The sequence below is a fragment of the Aquarana catesbeiana genome, linkage group LG12 (assembly GCF_042186555.1).
Source record: "Aquarana catesbeiana isolate 2022-GZ linkage group LG12, ASM4218655v1, whole genome shotgun sequence".
Taxonomy (NCBI): Eukaryota; Metazoa; Chordata; class Amphibia; order Anura; family Ranidae; genus Aquarana; species Aquarana catesbeiana.
Genome location: NC_133335.1, coordinates 86335734 through 86355851, shown reverse-complemented (window position 1 = coordinate 86355851; position 20118 = coordinate 86335734). Strand labels below are relative to the sequence as shown.

The following is a 20118-nucleotide window of genomic DNA, read 5'->3' as shown; positions in this document are numbered from 1 at the left end:
GTATTGCTTGATACATCCTCTCGGCTGCTGCCCTGGAAGACGATTCGAGAAAATAGGTACCTGGTAACCTCTTTTTCTAAGAAGTCTTCCAGAGCAGCACTAGTTCCCACCCTTGTAAGAACAAATACGAGATACAAAAGGGGGGAGCTTTTAAGCTAACTGTGATTTCCTTCGGTGCTTTATTGCAACTGAGGCACGCAGGTAAGACTGAAATTTATAATGGTGGACTAATGCGTTTCCTGCTTTAGGGAGGAGGAGCCTATCTCTCGGATGCTGCCCTGGAAGACTTCTTAGAAAGAGTTACCAGGTACCTAACTCTATTTTTTTTTTTTTCTAACCGGTTATGTTTTTCATGATCAATTTTCCATATTTGCTCTGCTCAGGCATGAAGATGGTACTGTGCGTTTCTGGGATGCCTCCGGTGTTTGTCTCCAGCTATTGTACAAGATGAGTACAGTGGGAGTTTTTCAGACTGACTCTGACCCCAACGACAACCTGAATTCCCATGGGGAGGAAGAATGGCCCCCACTTAGGAAAGTAAGTGCCTAGCATTTTAATTTTCTTTTCTGTTTCATAATTCATATTTTTCTCCTATTCTTTGACTTATTAGATAATCTCCCAATTTTTTTCTGCGCATGTATCTTCTCTTTTTGGCCCTTCACAGGTTGGCTGTTTTGACCCATACAGCGATGATCCTCGTCTTGGAATTCAGAAAATTTACATGTGTAAATTCAGTGGCTACTTATCCGTTGCTGGAACTGCTGGACAGGTCAGTTAGAAAAAGCTTAATAACTAGAACTTGCTGTGCTGCTATTTTAGATCATATCATTGCAATATGGTGTTATCCTACAAAAGTGAAAAGAAAATCCATTTTGTGAGAAGAGGTTTTCACTTTTTCGTTTCTCCTATAGAGATCTTTACCAACTAAAGCTAAAACTTTAGAGTCAAAGTTGCATTGATTTAAAGTTTCCTTGGTTGCTTTTTTCAGCTGTGAGTGTCACAGTACCAGTGTCAATCAGTGCCAAATCAACGAGACTTGACTTTATTGTTCCAGTAAAGCAAACCACCTGCTTGCTCATGCTTCTGTTCCTCCCCTCAAGCATAGACATTTTTTTTTTGTTTAGCGTGAAGAGGGGTTATAATTTCTGTCAAGTTTTTACTACTGTCTGTTCATGTTAGAGAGATTTCACCTGACGTTCCTTCTGCGGTTTTTAGACTTGAAGTGAGATCTCCCCAACAGGGTTGCAAACGGCAATAACAACCTGACACAGGTATTTAACCACTTGCTTACTGGGCACTTAAACCCCCCTCCTGCCCAGACTAATTTTCAGCTTTCAGCGCTGTCACACTTGGACAATTACTCAGTCATGTAATACTGTACCCAAATGAATTTTTTGTACCCTTTATTCATACAAATAGAGCTTTCTTTTGGTGGTATTTGATCACCTCTGGGTTTTTTATTTTTTTGCGCTATAAATGAAAAAAGATGGAAAATTTTGAAGAAAAAGCATTTTTCTTAGTTTATGTGATAAAATTTTGCAAATTATTTTTTTCTTCAGAAATTTTGGCCACAATTTATACTGCTACATATCTTTGGTAAAATAACCCAAATTAGTGGATATTATTTGGTCTGTGTGAAAGTTAGAGAATCTACAAGCTTGTGACATGAACAAGCCAGGAAAGTAAAAATACCCCCCAAATGACCCCTTTTTTGAAAGTAGACATTCCAAGGTATTTAGTAAGATGCATGGTGAGGTTTTTGATGTCATTTTTTTTTCCCACAATTCTTTGCAAAATGAAGATTTTTTTTTTTTTTCCCACAAAATTGTTGTAATAGGTTATTTCTCTCACATGGCATGTGTATACCACAAATGACGCCCCAAAATACATTCTGCTACTCCTCCTGAGTATGGCGATACCAAATGTGAGAGACTTTTACACAGCCTGGCCACATACAGAGGCCCAATATTGAAATAGCACCATCAGGCGTTCTAGGGGCATAAATTACACATCTCATTTCTCAATCACCTATTACACTTTTGAAGGCCCTGGAGCATCAGGACAATGGAAATGCCCACAAAGTGACCCCATTTTGGAAAGCTAACACCCCAACGTATAATCTATGAGGCATAATGAGTCTTTTGAACGGTTCATTTTTTTCCAGAAGTTTTTGGAAAATGTGGCAAAAAAAAATGAAAACGCCCTTATTTAACGCAAAGTTGTACATTTATAAGATATTTCCAACACATAGCGTGTACATAGAAAAAATGACACCCCAAAATACATTCTGCTACTCCTCTTGAGTATGGTGATTCCACATGTGTGAGACTTTTACACAGCCTGGCCACATACAGAGGCCCAACATGCAAGGAACACCATCAGGTATTCTAGTGACACATAGCATGCACATACCAAAAATTACACCCCAAAATACATTATGCTGAGCAAAGAGTAAACAAAAGATTACCTGTGTTTGTTGTAGCACAGTTGTACACAGGAGGATAGCACTGGTCCAGGTAGGGACTTGGTCAGCAAAAGCGAACGCAATTTTCCAGGCAACAGGCAGGAATACTGTCCATAGTCAGTAGAGGCAGCAGGCAGGGATACTGTCCATATACAGTCCAGGGTCAGTGCAGGCAGAGATTGTCAAGCAGAAGCATGGTCGAATAACAAGCCAGGGTCAGTTACAGAGCAAGCAGAGGCATAAGGGGTGTGAAGGTAAATGGCAGGAAGTGAGGGTTATGTTTACCATTCTTCATTAATAATTTAGTGAAGTATGGTAATGGCGGAAACAGTCAACTATGCAGAGGCCTGGTTGGGAAGGACATTGGGGACAATGATAAGTGGTGTCTCTTCTCACTCCTCGTTTGGAGCACACCCAGCATTTTTTCTGACGGTTTTGACCTGTCTGGGAGGGATTTTATCGGGAAAGTGGCGTTCAAAGAGTCTGCTAATCACATCGGATTGAATGTTTTCTGGTGGGCCGTTCGGGTATATAAGGGCAGTGGTGATTTCCTCCCGGTAGCCAAGGAAGGGTTTTGGTCTTTCAGTGGAGTTGCGATAGATTACATAGATGTTGTATATCACCAAATTAAACAAATAAATTGAAACTTTTTTTATAACACTGGTATGTTCTTCTAGTGGAAAGGTAGGGTTCGAGCATCTGGCCATTAAAATCAACACCCCCCCATGAACATGTTGTATTCGTGAATACATGTTGGCTTTTGGTTTGGGCCATTCCTCCTGGTGAACTCAACGATTGTATTGTTGTGGATCGAAGAAAGCATGTAGACATCCCTTCTGTCCCTCCACTTCACAGCCAGAATTTCCTCATTCCGTAAGCTCTCCGCCTCCCCTCTTCACTTCTTGTTGACGAGGTTTTGAGGAAAGCCCTTCCGGTTCGTCCTTACGGTGCCGCATGCTGGAGTGTTCTTTCTGTGAAGATTTCGGAACAGGGGCAAACTAGAATAAAAATTGTCCACATACAAATGGTAGCCTTTCTCCAGGAGTGGGTTTATGAGCTCCCAAATGACTTTCCCGCTTGATCCAATGTATTCTGGGCAGTTAGGAGGATGTAGCTGGGTGTCCTTCCCTTCGTATACCATGAAGGCATAGGTATACCCTGTAGCTCGATCGCACAATTTGTACATCTTCACCCCATAGCGGGCCCTTTTGGTGGGAATAAATGTTTTAAGCCCAGCCTGCCAGAAAATTTGATAAGGGACTCATCCACACATATGTGTTGGTCTGGGGTAAACAACTGGGGGAAGATTTCAGAAAATGAATTTATCAGTGGCCAAATTTTATAAAGCTTGTCAAAATTTGGGTGATTTCGGGGAGGGCACTGGGTATTGTCGTTAGTGTAGGAATCTCATAATCATGAGATATCTGGTCCTGGGCATTACTGAGGAAAAGATGGGCATGTGGTAGATGGGGAGGGTAGACCAATATGAACGCAATTCATTTTTTCTGTTTAGTCCCATACAGAATGTGAGGCCCAAAAAAATTTTAAACTCCTCCACTGTTAGGGCTCTCCACTCGTAGGGACGGGCATAAGAGGACGTTGGGTTACTTGCTATAAATTGTTGTGCATACAGGTTGCACTGGGCCACAATCGATGCAATTGATGCAAGCATGTCCGCCGTAAAAATTAAATAGAAAAAGTCTATTGGGGAAAAATGTCCACCTGGACTCCTGGCTGGGCAGTGAAAGGGGGAGCGTTGGCTTCTCCTGAATTAGAAGGCAGCCACAAGGGGTTCTGAAGGGAATAGGGAAGGCTGGCATGGGACCTAACCCTTCGGGACTGAGGTGACACCCCACTGGTACGTGGCCTTTGCCGAGGGACTGCGGTGCTGGTGGATGGCACTGCCTCCTCACCAGTACGCCTTCATCTGGTGGGCGGACTTTCATCCTCCTCCTCTGAGGCTGTCAGTGTACCACTGGTTAGGACAGGCTCGTAGTCCACGTCAGACTCAGAATCTATAAATAAGGAGGAATCCGAAGCAGAGAGCTCACCGTTGCTCTCGTCGCCCGCAAGAATATTTTACGCCTCCTCGGCTGAATATATTCTTGTAGCCATTGTTGGTGATGACAGAAGGCACTGATAGCTGGCACTCTTACGTGGCACTGATGACAGGTGGCACTGATAGATACTGTGGCACTGTGTGTGGGTGTTTTTTTTTTTTTTTTTTTTTTTATGCACTCACAAGCTCACAATGTTACAATCTGAAGCACAGGTCGCTCTCCCTCCTCACACGCGGTCTCTGTGTGAGGAGGGAGAGCCAGCAATGAGAGATGATCTCATATGTTTACATTTGAGAGCATCTCTCATTGGAAGCTGTGATCGAGCTGTAAATGGCCGCTGTGATTGTCCGTTTTACAGCGATCTGTGACTGGCTGTGTCCAAGTGACACGGCCAGCACAGAATATCGCGCATCGGGGAAATTCTGTGCTGGCCGTGTCACTTGGACACAGCCAGTCACAGATCGCTGTAAACGGCCAATCACAGCGGCCATTTACAGCGCGATCACAGCTTCCAATGAGAGATGATCTCAAATTGTCCAGGGATGCCCTCCCGGCAATTGGCATCCACACTGTAGCCGTCTTTCGGCTATAGCGCGGGCGTAAAGTGGTTAAGTCATTGCTGGCGTTGTGCTTAAATCTTGATTTTTCGTTTTTGTTTACTTGTTATAATTTCCTTGCTGGATTGGGCCTTCTCACTCTGTAGGTTCTTGTTCTGGAGCTAAATGATGAGGCTGCACAGCAAGTGGTGGATCAAACTGTGGTGGACTTGTTACAAGAACAGGAAGGCTATCGCTGGAAAGGGCATGAGCGCCTTCGTGCAAGAGAAGACCCAGTGCGCTTTCCTCCTGGATTTCAACCCTTCTCACTGGTACAGTGCCAGCCACCAGCAGCTGTCACATCTTTAACACTGCATTCTGAATGGAGGCTGTTGGCTTTTGGGACGAGTCATGGGTTTGGTGTGTACGATTTTCAGCAGCGCCGTCAAGTGATGGTAAAGTAAGTGCTGAAGGTAGAAGCTTGGTTTTTGGCTTATTTTTCAAACGGACCCTTATCTTTTTTTTTTTTTTTTTTTTTTTTTTTAAACCTTTCCCCGCATTATAGTCAAACTAAAATGTACAGTTTTTATTACAAGTCTAAAATAATATAGAGCATACTGGGAAACAAGCTTGTAGTGGCCATGTTAAAATATTGATAACTCTGGGCAATAGAAGGATTGTGAGATGTTTTTATAATCATCTGCCTGTTTATTGTTACCATAGCAGGCATTCTAGTTGATTTGCTAAAGGACTAGAGAAGGTTCACTTTGCAAAGAGAATTTTCACTTATCTTGGTGATTCAAGATGAATTTGGAATTCAACCATATAATAAATTGTGTACAAAAGTCCTTTTTTCCTTTTACGTTTTCCTCGGTCAGTAATTGTATCTTTTCAATCTTTGCAAAGGAAAGTTTTACACTTGGCCTCGCCTATTTCACGAAAACTCAATGAAAATTCCCTTTGGAAAGTGAACATGCGCTACTCCTTGAGTAAATCAACCCCATTACATCTCCTATTTGCCAGGATTTTAACATTGTTTTTCCACGCTTTTAACCCCTGTTGGTATCCCTTAAAAGTTTGTCTTGGAAAAAGTCCAAATTAAAACGCAGCTAAAGGCTGTTAATGCCCATCATTATTCCAACTTTATTCACTTATAAGAAGTCTCAGCACTATTGTCATATTCATTTTTGCCCAAGAATGTTTTCTACATGCAAAATCTAACAAAATATTTTCCATAACTAGCAGTCACTCCCACAGCCCATTGTGCATAGTGGGAGGGCTTAAAGAATTGCATCTGGCTGCCCTGCTGTTTTTCTAATAGTTACATCTTCTGTATTGCCCTGCAGGGGTAGATAGCCTTGGTCTAGCAGATAGGGGTCAGTGGAGCTAGGCCAGTATACCTAAGGGGCTTGCTAGTGATTTAGCACACAACCCCCCCCTAATCATATCCCCTCTCAAGCGTCTTCTCCAGAGACAATAAGTTCAGTGCTCACAACCTTTTTTCATAACCAATATCCTCCAGACCCTTTATTATCTTTGTTGCCCTTCTTTGTACTTGCTCCATTTCCAGTACATCCTTCCTGAGGACTGGTGCCCAGAACTGGACAGCATACTCCAGGTGCGGCCGTATCAGAGTCTTGTAGAGCGGAAGAATTAACGTTTTATCTCTGGAGTTAATCCCTTTTTTAACGCATGCCAATATTCTGTTTGCTTTGTTAGCAGCAGCTTGGCATTGCATGCCATTGCTGAGCCTGTCATCTACTAGGACCCAGGTCCTTTTCCATCCTAGATTTCCCCAGAGGTTCTCCCCCTAGTGTATAGATTGCATTCATATTTTTGCCACGCAAATGCATTATTATACATTTTTTTACATTAAACCTCCTTTGCCATGTAGTTGCCCACCCTGTTAATTTGTTCAGATCTTCTTGCAAGGTTCCCACATCCTGCGGAGAAGATAATGCCCTGCTTAGCTTAGTATCGTTCGCAAATACAGAGATAGAACTGTTTACCCCATCCTCCCAGGTTGTTTATGAACAAATTAAATAGGATTGGTCCCATCACAGAACCCTGTGGGACCCCACTACCCACCCCTGACCATTCTGAGTACTCCCCATTTATCCACCACCCTCTGAACTCGCCCTTGTAGCCAGTTTTCAATCCATGTACTCACTCTATGGTCCATGCCAACAGACCTTATTTTGTACAGTAAATGTTTATGGGGAACTGTGTCAAATGCTTTTGCAAAATCCAGATACAGCATGTCTTCGGGCCTTCCTTTATCTAGATGGCAACTCACCTCATAAAAGAAGGTTAATAGATTGGTTTGGCAAGAACGATTCTTCATGAATCCATGCGGATTACTGCTAATGATAGTTTTTCATTACTAAAATCTTCTATATAGCCTCTTATCCCCTCCAAGAGCTTGCATACCATTGATGTTATGCTAACTGGTTTGTAATTCCCAGGGATGTATTTTGGGCCCTTTTTAAATATTGGTGCTACATTGGCTTTTCTCCAATTCGCTGCTACCAATTCAGTCAGTAGACTCTAAGTAAAAATTAGGAACAATGGTCTGGCAATTACTTGACAGAGTTCCCTAAGTTCCCTCAGGTGCAAGCCATCCGGTCCCTGTGATTTATTAATGTTGCGTTTCCCAAGTCTAATTCTAATTCTGTCCTCTGTTAGCCATGAGGGTGCTTCCTGTGATGTGTCATAAGGATAAACACTGCAGTTTTGGTTACTGAAGCCCCCCGATTCCCTTGTGAAGACTGAGGAGAAGAATAAATTCATCACCTTCACCATCTCCCAATCCTTTGTAACCAGATGTCCTTCCTCATTCTTTATGGGGCCAATATGGTCTGTCCTCCCTTTTTTTTTTTTTTTTTTTTTTTTTTTTTTTTTTTTTTACTGTTTACATACTTTAAAGTGGATGTAAACCCGAATATATTTTTTTTTTTTTATCTAACTGTAGAGTATAAGATTTCCTATCATTTGAGCCCAGGCTTGCCACACAGAGTTAATCTATCTCTGAGTAATCCTCTTTTATTGTTCAGTGAGAAAAATCTTGACAAACTGAGAAAAACTTTGTCAAATACTCCTCCCCCTTGCTGTGAGTGACAGCCTAAGACACAGGCATTTTTTAATTCCCTCCCCCACTCCTTTCTTCAGCAGCTCTGCAAGGATTGGCTGTTCCACACCTCAGCATGATTTGGCATGCTGAAGTCATGTGGTTACTTTCCTGTCTTTTCACTGGATGTTAGAGATCATAGCAGAAGTTCAGCAGAAGTTCAGTGTTAGAAATACACAGGAGAAAATGCACATTGACAAGGAGTGTAGAGGTGGGCGGGGAGTCTACTGACATCACGACTCCACCCACCAAGCTCCAGACAACAGACCCACCCAAAGAATATGCAGTTTTTCGGGTCTAATAACAGACAGAGGGGAGACATTTGACAGGTAAAGATACATGCAGGAGGCATGTATATCCTTATAGATAACCCCTATGGCAGTATCTTAGAAAGGATGACATTGGGTTTACATCCACTTGAAAGAATTTCTTGGGATTATTTTTTTTTTTTTGCTCTCCTCCGCTATGTGTCTTTCGTGTTCTATCTTAGCCGCCCTAATTGCACGCTTACATTTCTTGCTGCATTCTTTATAAAGTCTGAATGCTGATGATGAACCCTCAACCTTGTATTTTTTTGAAGGCCTTCTCTTTTGCTTTTTAATGCATTTTTACATTGGAGTTAAGCCATCCAGGACTTTTTTTCGGTCTTTAAAATTTATTACCCAATTGGATGCACTGGCTAATGCCCTTATTTTAATATGCTCTTAAAGCGAACCCATCGCTCCTCCGAGTTCTTTGTTCCTAAGATTTTATCCCAATTTATGCCTTCTAGCAAGGTTTATAGTTTAGGGAAGTTGGCTCTTGAAATTCAGTGTCTTTGTATTTCGTTATGTTTCCTATATGTGTGATTTGTACTGAAGCCAATTGACCTGTGATCGCTGTTTCCTAAATTGCCATGTATTTCCACATTGTGATCAGGTCTGTATTGTTGGTAATCAGTAGATCTAGTAACGCTTTATTTCTAGTTGGTGCGTCTACCATCTGACCCATTAACTTGTCCTGCAAGACTTTTAGGAACTGGCGAGCCTTAGGTGAATGTGTGGTTCCGTCCGCCAAGTCTATGTCTGGATAATTAAAATCCCCCATTATGATGAAACTTCCCATTCTTGCTGCTAATCCAAATTGTGATCGGAGCTCCGTTCACCCTCCTCCCTTACGTTAGGGGGCCTATAGCATACTCCCAGTATTTTCCCCTTCGCTTCATCCCTTTGGAGCTCTACCCATAAGGATTCCACCTCCTCCCTAGCTCGATTAGTGATGTCATCTCTCACATTCACTTGTACATTATTCTTGATATATAGACAAACCCCTCCCCCTTTTTTACCCTCTCTCTCCTTGCGATAAAGGGTTATAACCTTGAATGGTTGTCAGCCAATCATGAGAGCTGTTGAACCAGGTCTCTAAAATTCCCACAAAATCCAAATCCTCCTTGTACAACAGGATCTCTAGTTCACCCATCTTGTCCGCCAGCCTCCTGGCATTGGTGAACATGTCACTTGGCTTAGCCTGGTCGCATACTATGCTCTTATTGGGTGTTCCGAGATGGCAACTAGGACTTGTAGCTATACGTACCTTGGGTTTATGTGCTTTAGTCAACCTATCACTAATGCCCCCAATACTACCCTCCTGGACTATGTTCTGCACTGACTATCTCTACCTCTGGACCCTCCCCCTATTGCCTAGTTTAAAAACCCCTCTAACTTTTTGGCCATCCTTACTCCCAGCAGATCTGCACCCTCCTCATTAGGATGCAGTCCGTCCCGTCCCTTCTATAGCACTGGTGACTGACTGAGAAGTCAACCCAGTCCTCCAGAAACCCAAACCCCTCCTTACTACACCAGCTCTTCAGCGTCTTGTTTACTACCCTAATCTCCCTCTGCCTTTCTGGTGTGGCTCGATGTACTGGTAGTATTCCTGAGAATACTACCTTGGAGGTCCTTTTCCTCAATTTAGCTCCCAAGTCCCTAAAATCTTTCTTTAGGACACTCCATCTGCCTCTGACTTTGTCATTGACTCGCATCTCCACACCTGCCGGGCATCATACCTACCAGTTTAATGAGGATTGGGGATTATACCCTGTCCAAATTGCCTAACAAGTAGGTTCCTGACACTAATACTCAACAAGACCATACACAGGTACTTGCAGTGCACGTGCACCCACACTACACAGGTACACAACACTCAGATACTCGCTATACCCACACAATACTCATGTACTCAGTTACAGTTACTCCACAATACCCAGCATCCATGCTAGACTCGGTCAGTTTTGTTTTTTTGTTGTTTTTTTTTGTTGTTTTGTTTTTTTATGTTAACTGGTTATGACTGCTCTGCTTAATCCCCTATGTAATGTGACACTTGCAGGGCTTGTCAGTTCCTACGGTCTCCCCCGGTCACAGTAGTGCTACTAACCATTGTTTTTTGCTTTGTATGCGTCTCCCGGTCAGCCTGCCTGTTCCCACCACTCCCCTGTCTGCCTGTCACTCTCACTCTGCTGTCCGTGGCACACTTACCTGCCACTTCTCCGGTCAAACCGCCTCCTCTGTCGTCCATTACCCCCGCCCACTGCCTCTCAGTCCCCTCGGGTCACCCGCTGCCGCTTCTCCCAGTCTCAAGAGGGGGTTTGATCCGGTCCGCACCCGCCGCCGCTTCTCCCGGTCACAAAGTGGTGGTGGTGGGGGGGGGGTTGTTTGATCTGGTCCGCACCGGCTTCTCCCGGTCTTGGGGGGGGGGGGGGGGTTTTATCTGGTCCCCACCAGTTTCTCCCGGTCTCAGAGGGGGTTTGATCTGGTCCGCAGCACACACTCTTACACCCTTCCTTCCAGAAATAATGCTGCTCTGTGGATTCGCGCCAACACTCAAACAGCGCAACTCTTCTCAAGCTGACCTGTGTCCTATAGATTTGTGTGAATTTTAAAGATTAAACTTTTTTTTTTTTTTTTTTTATTACATTTTAGCTTTTATTGAATGGATTTGCTCTAATCTTTGATTTCCAGGTGTACGCTGCATGCCAGTGACCAGCTAGCCCTAGAAGGTCCTTTGTCCCGAGTCAAGTCACTGAAAAAGTCCTTGCGCCAATCCTTCAGGCGTATAAGAAGAAGTCAAGTCAATAAACGAAGGGAAGGAGCAGCGAACAAAGTGAGAAAATACTCTGCTTTTTTAAAAGGACTGGTTGGTGGATTTTGTTCAGTACAGTTTCTACAAGTTCATGAAAAATATAGATAAAAGGCGCAATAGACAAATTATGATAAATACACAATGTTAACCAATTAATAAAGTGCATATAATATTGATAAATCTGAAATGTCCATAACAAACATTCATGATCACATCTTCTTGTATATGCTCCAACACCGTGAATTCTAAAGTGCAGTGTGCTTCAAAAATCTCACATAAAGGCGCTTCACCCGAAGTGATAATGAAATGCGCTCACCAGATGGCCTTGGCCACAAAGTGACCATAAAGCATGGGTATATAGAGAAATCCTCGATTCAATGATATAGCCCCTTCAGGAATCTCATTCCAATCAATCAATCATCCATGTGCAGGAGAGACCGGTTCCCAATCCAATATGCAAATTTTTAAACGTAAAATACTTCCCCTTTATGTATCCTCTACTTCAGGGGTGTCACACTCAAAATCATCGGGGGCCGCATCGGCAGGATGGTTGCCCTCAAAGGGCCGGTTGTATCTGTAGGGCAGGGGTCAGGATTGCGCTACGTAGAGGGCAGGGGTCAGGATTGCGCTACGTACAGAGGGCAGGGGTCAGGATTGCGCTACGTACAGAGGGCAGGGGTCAGGATTCCGCTACGTACAGAGGGCAGGCGTCAGGATTGCGCTACGTACAGAGGGCAGGCGTCAGGATTGCGCTACGTACAGAGGGCAGGCGTCAGGATTGCGCTACGTACAGAGGGCAGGCATCAGGATTGCGCTACGTACAGAGGGCAGGCGTCAGGATTGCGCTACGTACAGAGGGCAGGCGTCAGGATTGCGCTACGTACAGAGGGCAGGCGTCAGGATTGCGCTACGTACAGAGGGCAGGCGTCAGGATTTTGCTACGTACAGAGGGCAGGCGTCAGGATTTTGCTACGTACAGAGGGCAGGCGTCAGGATTGTGCTACGTACAGAGGGCAGGCGTCAGGATTGTGCTACGTACAGAGGGCAGGCGTCAGGATTGCGCTACGTACAGAGGGCAGGCGTCAGGATTGTGCTACGTACAGAGGGCAGGCGTCAGGATTGCGCTACGTACAGAGGGCAGGCGTCAGGATTGCGCTACGTACAGAGGGCAGGGGTCAGGAGTGCGCTACGTACAGAGGGCAGGGGTCAGGAGTGCGCTACGTACAGAGGGCAGGGGTCAGGAGTGCGCTACGTACAGAGGGCAGGGGTCAGGAGTGCGCTACGTACAGAGGGCAGGGGTCAGGATTGCGCTACGTACAGAGGGCAGGGGTCAGGATTGCGCTACGTACAGAGGGCAGGGGTCAGGAGTGTACTATGCAGTGTGCATAGACTTCCTAAGTGCTATATTTAAGCAATTAAAAAGCAATATTACACTATTCCTTCCTTCTGTGGCTCTTTGTGGCAGAGCTAATTCCACAGAATCACTTGACGCAAGTTGGATAAATGAAGTAGAGGATACGTAAGGTGAAGAATTTTACGTTTAAAAAGTTGCATATTGGATTGGGATCCGGTCTCTCCTGCACATGGATGATTGATTGGAATGAGATTCCTGAAGGGGCTATATCACTGAATCAAGGCTTTCTCTGTATACTCATGCTTTATGGTCACTTTGTGGCAGAGGCCACCTGGTGAGCACATTTCATTATCACTTCGGGTGAAGCACACTGCACTTTAGAATTCACTGTGTTGGAGCATATACAAGAAGATTTAATCATGAATGTTTGCTATGGACATTTCAGTTTATCCATATCATATGCACTTTAATAATTGGTTAACATTGTGTATTTGTTATAATTTGTCCATTACGCCCTTTATCTATATTTTTTCATGAGCTATTAGTTGTTACTAATTTTAGGTGTAGCATTAGAATTATTTGGTATTCACATTGGCGCTGCTACCCTATCACTTCCCTCCTCACAGTTTCTATAAGTGTCTTGACATTCTTCTGTCTGGCGTCAGGTGCAGGAAGCAAATACACGGTTTGAACAGGAAGCGTTGCGTGAGATGGAACTGGCTCCTGTACAGCGTCGAATTGAAGCTCGAACAGCAGAGGATTCCTTCACTGGATTTGTTCGCACTCTATATTTTGCAGATACCTTCATCCGTGACAGTAAGTTATGTTTTTTTGTGAACATGGACAACTGCAGTAAGTGCTAGCCTAAGAAATTGGGCGTTCTTGTCCCTGCAGACACAGTGGGATTGTACAACTTTTGTCCATGTAGGAATGATGGGATCTCACAAGTGTCCCTGTTCCTGCAGTAAAGAGTGTGGGAGAGTGCAGTTGCAATGCCTGCAGGCAGCCTAGGTGCCAATAGGAGTCATCAGTAACCTGTCACAGATTTCTAATCCCACAGAATTTTTTCTGTCCTGGCTGCAAATTACTTTCTATCATCTTTGTACTCTTGGCATGCATAGAAACCCTCCTGTCTTTTAATAAGTGATACTGTATGTAGAAGTGTGAAGACTTTTTATAGGAAGAGGGTGGGTGACCTTATGAAAAGAACAAGTTGTAATCTGTGCTGTTACAGCTGTTGTATTCTGCCATTGCTCTGTTGTCTTTAGTTAAAACTACAGAATCAATTGCACTCGATTTTCACAAAATAAAAACTGGGAGGTCGAAATAGGCTCCTTGGGACAGCTCTGGCATAATCAACAGTTATTTTTTGCACTTATCAAATAGATATTAACAAAATTGCTTTCAGGGTATTTTTAACCAAGCAAAGGGTAGCAAATCCGAGAAGGGTTGGTATACAATCTAGAACAATTTCTTTTTTTTTTTTTTTTTTTTTTTTTTTTTTACAAAACGTTTGTTAGGGCTGACACTGTGCAGATAGTTTTAGTTTTTTGTGACTTTCCTTTTCCAGGTTCTCGGCATTGTCCTTCTTTATGGGCAGGTACAAATGGTGGTACGGTTTATGCGTTTTCTTTACGTGTCCCTCCAGTTGAGCGACGAATGGAGGAGATGGTGTCTGCAGCTCAGGGTAAGTTAAAGGCTGAGGCCTGTTGTGGTTTATCAGTATGTCTTGCATTCTTGTTGCGATTACTGTGCACTCTAGGGGCTTTGTTACACCTGAACAGTTTTTATATTAGCATTGATCAATATGATGACATAAGAACTGATCAATTTTATGGAGTTGCCTAATTGCACTTTGACCATAATCTCCCATACTCCTGCATTCTGTAGTTTGGTGAGCTTTTCATGCAGTGAATTGATGGCATTCCCTTTTTTTAGGACTTTTTTTTTTTTTTTTTTACAGCATTTTTATAATGGAGTGCCAATAAGAAAGCCAAATCTGCTCGCTCTGTGTGTAGTGTGTTATTGCATTCATGAGCTGAAACATTGTTCTCTTTCTTTTAATACCTTTTCTCAGCCAAGGAAATCCAGCTTATGCACAGAGCACCAGTGGTGGGCATCCTCATCCTGGATGGTCACAGTGTTCCCCTGCCAGAACCTCTTGAAGCTGCTCATGATCTCTCAAAAAGCCCAGACATGCAGGGAAGCCATCAATTGCTGGTCATATCCGAGGAACAGCTCAAGGTTAGAGTTCCACTCCATGTTTCTTGCCCATTTTAATTTTTATTGACCGTTTTTAAGGTAATACAAACAATAGCAGGGATGAGGTCCCCAGGCCCATAATGACACAAAACAGAATATATTAAGATTTTAACAAGTGCCACATGCCCAATCCATGTTTTATGTAGAAAAGGCTTTATACAGTGCCTTGAAAAAGTGTTCATACCCCTTGAAATTTTCCACATTTTGTTATGTTACAACCAAAAACTTAAATGTATTTTATTGGGATTTTATGTGATAGACCAACACAAAGTGGCACATAATTGTGAAGTGGAAGGAAAATGATAAATGGTTTTCATATTTTTATACAAATATTTGAAAAGTGTGGTGTGCATTTGTATTCAGCCCCCTTTACTCTGATACCCCTAACTAAAATTAAGTGGAATCGATTGCCTTCAGAAGTCACCTAATTAGTAAACAGAGTCCACCTGTGTAATTGTAATCTTGGTATAAATACAGCTTTTCTGTGAAGCACTCAGAGGTTTATTAGAGAACCTTAGACCCCCTTTCACACTGAGGCAGTTTTCAGGCGTTTTAGCTCTAGAAATAGCACCTGTAAAGCGTCAGAAAACTGCCTCCCATTCATTACTATGGGTGCTTTCACACTTGGCGGTGTGCTTGCAGGACGTTCAGAAAAGTCCTGCAAGCAGCCTCTTTTGGGGCGGTTTGGAAGCTCTCTCAAAACGCCCCTGCCCATTGCAATGAATGGGCAGCGCTTCCAAAGCACCTGAAAAGGGATTCCAAAGCGCCGCAACACAGGAGTTTTCAACTCCTTCCTTTCGGGGGAAGTCTGTCCAAGATGAAGCGGCCAGGGAGCAGTGTCCCCCCTTTTGGGGGGAAGTCGGGCCAGGGTGAAGAAAAATGAGAGGCGCTTTAGCACGGCTGTGGCCCCAGTGTGAAAGGGGTCTATATGAACAAACTGCATTATGAAGGCCAAGAAACACATCAGACAGGTCAGGGATAAAGTTGTGGAGAAGTTTAAAGCGGGGTTAGGTTATAAAAAAAGAATATCCCAAGCTTTGAACATCTCGTGTAGCACTGTTCAATCCATCATCTGAAAATGGAAAGAGTATGACACAACTGCAAACCTACCAAGACATGGCCATCCACCTAAACTGACAAGCCAGGCAAAGAGAGCATTCATCAGAGAAGCAGACAAGAGGCCCATGTGTAACTCTGGGGGAATTGCAGAGATCCACAGCTCAGGTGGGAGAATCTGTCCACAGGACAACTTAGTACTGCACTCCACAAATCTGGCCTTTATAGAAGAGTGGCAAGAAGAAAGCCATTGTTGAAAGAAAGCCATAAGAAATCCTATTTGCAGTTTGTGAGCAGCCATGTTGGGGACACAGCAAACATGCAGAAGAAGGTGCTCTGGTCAGATGAGACCAAAATTTAACTTTTTGGCCTAAAAGCCAAACTGTGTGGCGGAAAACGAACACTGCACATCACCCTGAACACACCATCCCCACCCTGAAACATGGTGGTGGCACCAACATGCTGTGGCAATGCTTTTCTTCAGCAGGGACAGGGAAGCTGGTCAGAGTTAGATGGTAAGATGCATGAAGCCAAATACAGGGCAATCTTAGAAGAAAACCTGTTAGTCTGCAAAAGACTCAAGACTGGGGTGGAGGTTCACCTTCCAGCAGGACAATGACCTTAAACATACAGCCAGAGCTACAATGGAATGATTTAGATCAAAGCATATTCATGTGTTGGAATGGCCTAGTCTAAGTCCAGACCTGAATACAAATGCTCGCCACACTTTTCACATATTTATTTGTAAAAAAAATTGTAAACCATTTTATCATTTTCCTTCCACTTCACAATTATGTGCCACTTTGTGTTGGTCCATCACATAAAATCCCAATAAAATACATTTACATTTTTGGTTGTAACATGAAAGATTTCAAGGGGTATGAATACTTTTTCAAGACTCCGTGTGTGTGTATTCATTATTATTATTCTCATCATTATCCATAAATTTAACATTTGGCATATACAGGCAGTCCCCGAGTTGCATACATTTGTCTCGTACTTACAGAGGAAGACCACATTAACCACTTCAGCCCCGGAAGGATTTACCCCCTTCCTGACCAGAGCACTTTTTACAATTTGGCACTGCGTCGCTTTAACTGCTAATTGCGCGGTCATGCAATGCTGTACCCAAACGAAATTTGCGTCCTTTTCTTCCCACAAATAGAGCTTTCTTTTGATGGTTAAATGGGTGTGTGGACAAGGGATTATAGCGGTGCTAGGGTCAGGAAGATTAGAGAAGAAAAGATAAAACAAAAAATACTAAAATTACAAATTTTATTAATAGTCTATCATAAATACAATGTACATTATAAACAATTCATACAGTAATTATACAAATTTTGTGGATACATGTACTGTAAGTGACCCTAAGAATGGTCAAGTGGGCCAGATGGCAAGTGGCCGTTGAAGGAGGGGGGGCTCATTTTCCTACATGTTTCGCCAAAACATTGGCTTCTTCAGGGAACAGGAGCTCATAGGGTGGATATATATAAAAAATTCTGTGTGGTGGACATAAAAACACATGTTAGAAATATTAATTTGACCAAACACTGCATAGTAAAAACAATAACACACTGCAACTGTGGCTGGACATTCATGCAACCCTAAGCTCCACACCACTAAACGGAACTGCGGACATACCTGGGGCGTCAGTGCCCAAGACGGGAGGGAAGAGAGGGAGAGGGGGAACACAGCCACCCAAGGAGATCCCCACAGGGGAGCAGGCAGACCGCGCCGTAAATTATGCCTGCAGGGGGCATACAGTAGACCTGGCAAAGGAATGTAAAGATAGTCATGTGTCATAATGCACTGTGGTAGTTATTCCAGGAATAGAGGGTTGCGCATATGTGCATTGTATTAAAAAGAGAACAAAAAATATATGTATATAAATAGGTATAAATGTATCTATATCTCTGGAAAGGGTGCGGACTTACATGTATATCTAAAAGCTGTAGAGAGGCAAGGTCAGGAAGTGCCTGTGATATATGTATGCACACAGCAAGGAAAGGACATCAAGGTTAAACCATATCTGCAGACCACTTAAAGCAGGCCTAGTTGGAAAAATGGATAGTGTTAGGGGTCTTGCTGTTGTTAACTGGGGCCAGATATGGTAGTTTATGCCTATACTTACTTGATGGTATCTGCTGTAAGAAAAGATTCTCATAGCGGTACATTCACAGGTATATAGTACCGGTGCTGGGATGAAAAAGGGATAAAAATAACAGTGGATCCTATATGAAATATAAAGGAAAAAAGGAGGATCAGAAAGGTAGGGAAATGGAAGCTTTAAAATGTACTTGGGCACAGGTGAGGCTAGTGAAAAGGAATCTATTACCTAATTCATCATGAAGCACACCGTGTTGCTTGAGAAAATCAGTATTAACCACCAGAGTAAGAGGCCGGTCCAAAGTAAGTTCTAAAAAGTATGTAAAGGAATAATAAATAATTTATTCATGTAAACAACATGAAGTCAGGGTGTTTTGAAAGGCAGAAGTTTACCTTGTAGCTGTGTGCAGAGCGAATGCAAGCACGTCCCTCGTCCATGGGAACTGAGGGACTGGCCGGTTACTCATATACCCCCCACACCTGATCAGATGATGATCAGGTGTGCGGACGCTAAACGAGGGGTAGCCACGGCTGTGCACTGCACGGTGCCTAGGAACTACGAGTTCCATCATGCAACGCGCGCACATGCTCAGATCTCACGGACCGTGTGGCGATTGGAGAGGCGAACACCCCTGGAATGGGAAGTACCAAGGTGTCATCTCACCCAATCTGCCGATGGAATAAAGGACCAGAGAGTCTGAGAACAGACGTGGGCACCCAGGGGCAGACAGTTGTCTGCGCCTTGGCGTCCGTACAGGCAAAGACAGCGCTAGCCATGTCACCCCCAAACCGGGAGAGCCCGCGGAGCCGCCGCCCACCACCCACGCCACAGATAATCCCCCCAGTCGTGGGGCTAGCCAAGGCACCAGGGACAACCGCAGTCCAGTGGCGGGGAACAAAGGGGCACGAAGTGTAGTGCGCCGAGACACAGGATGGGAGGATATCCCAACGATCTTGCCCAACGATCCACAGGGGCCACTGGGGAAGGTGGGAATTACTGTGTGTCAGCACACGACATCCAGCCACAATGTGTGCAGTGTGCATAGAGAACCACTGGGTCCCAGTACGACAGTAAAACCTGCAACCAAAAATTGAAAATACAATGCAAAAACAATATATAGAAAAGAATATATAAAAAAGGAAACACACAGTATATGTATTGCAACAGTTGTGTCGAAAAATATTGTTCAATAATGACAAAAAAGAGTTTTAAGTCGCAAATAAATACAGGCAATATACACTTATAGAATATACAGGGATATAAGATATATTGAGTCAATTTGCCAGCTTGTCTCAGAAAAGGAAAAAGGCATTTGTAATCAATGTAGAAGGAAGGTATTAGTCCATGTCAAAAAAACATTATATGGATGAAATACCGGGTGGAGCCATGGCAGCAAAGGGAAAGAAAGACAGGGAATACAGGAGAATGAGAAACTAAGAAGGGAATAGAAGGGGGGGGGGGGGGGGGGAAGGGATGGAAGAGGATAGGGTAGAGAGGAAAAACCACAAACGACGTTGTCTGGGGAAGGGGCATGGAAAAGAAAAACTTAAAGGAAGGGCTTAAAACTAATATATTCATTGAGTCCTGGGAAGATGGTAGCATTTAATATATGAATCCATTTGGTTTCGAGTCGTAATAGTGAATTATCAGTACTACCGCCTCTTACATGTGAGGGGATATGTTCAAGTGCGGAAAACAAAATAACATGGGGATCGGAGTTATGTTGGGCAGCGATATGCCTATTAATGGCCGTAGTGGTGATGTTCTTGTATAGTGGTTTGATATGGTCCCGGATACGGGTCTGAAAGGGGCGCTTGGTTTTGCCAACATAGAATGCGCCGCATTGGCATTGGGCCAGGTATACAACCCCAACAGTGGCGCAGGTGACATAGTGTCTGATGGTGTGTGTGTTTCCATCGGGTAGATTAACAACCTGAGAGTTGGCAACGAATGTACATATGTCACATTTGCCACATTGATAGGTACCGGTGGCAGTGGGCCTATGTGCAGTGTCAGTAGAATGATGACTATGAAT

The 20118-nt window shown here is 43.6% G+C and overlaps 1 protein-coding gene across 6 annotated transcripts in view; it reads left to right on the top strand.

The window, feature by feature from the left end:
- Positions 1–20118, top strand: part of LLGL2 (LLGL scribble cell polarity complex component 2) — a 156489-nt gene that overhangs the window by 93343 nt on the left and 43028 nt on the right. For 4 of the 6 annotated variants that reach the window (XM_073608171.1, XM_073608168.1, XM_073608169.1 and 1 more), the window contains exons 13-19: positions 384–540; positions 641–769; positions 5228–5520; positions 11184–11325; positions 13324–13474; positions 14229–14345; positions 14736–14902. In XM_073608171.1, coding sequence (XP_073464272.1) covers positions 384–540; positions 641–769; positions 5228–5520; positions 11184–11325; positions 13324–13474; positions 14229–14345; positions 14736–14902 — 1156 coding nt within the window. The remainder of the gene's footprint in view (positions 1–383; positions 541–640; positions 770–5227; positions 5521–11183; positions 11326–13323; positions 13475–14228; positions 14346–14735; positions 14903–20118) is intronic. The other 2 variants (XM_073608170.1, XM_073608173.1) reach the window with 1 other exon arrangement.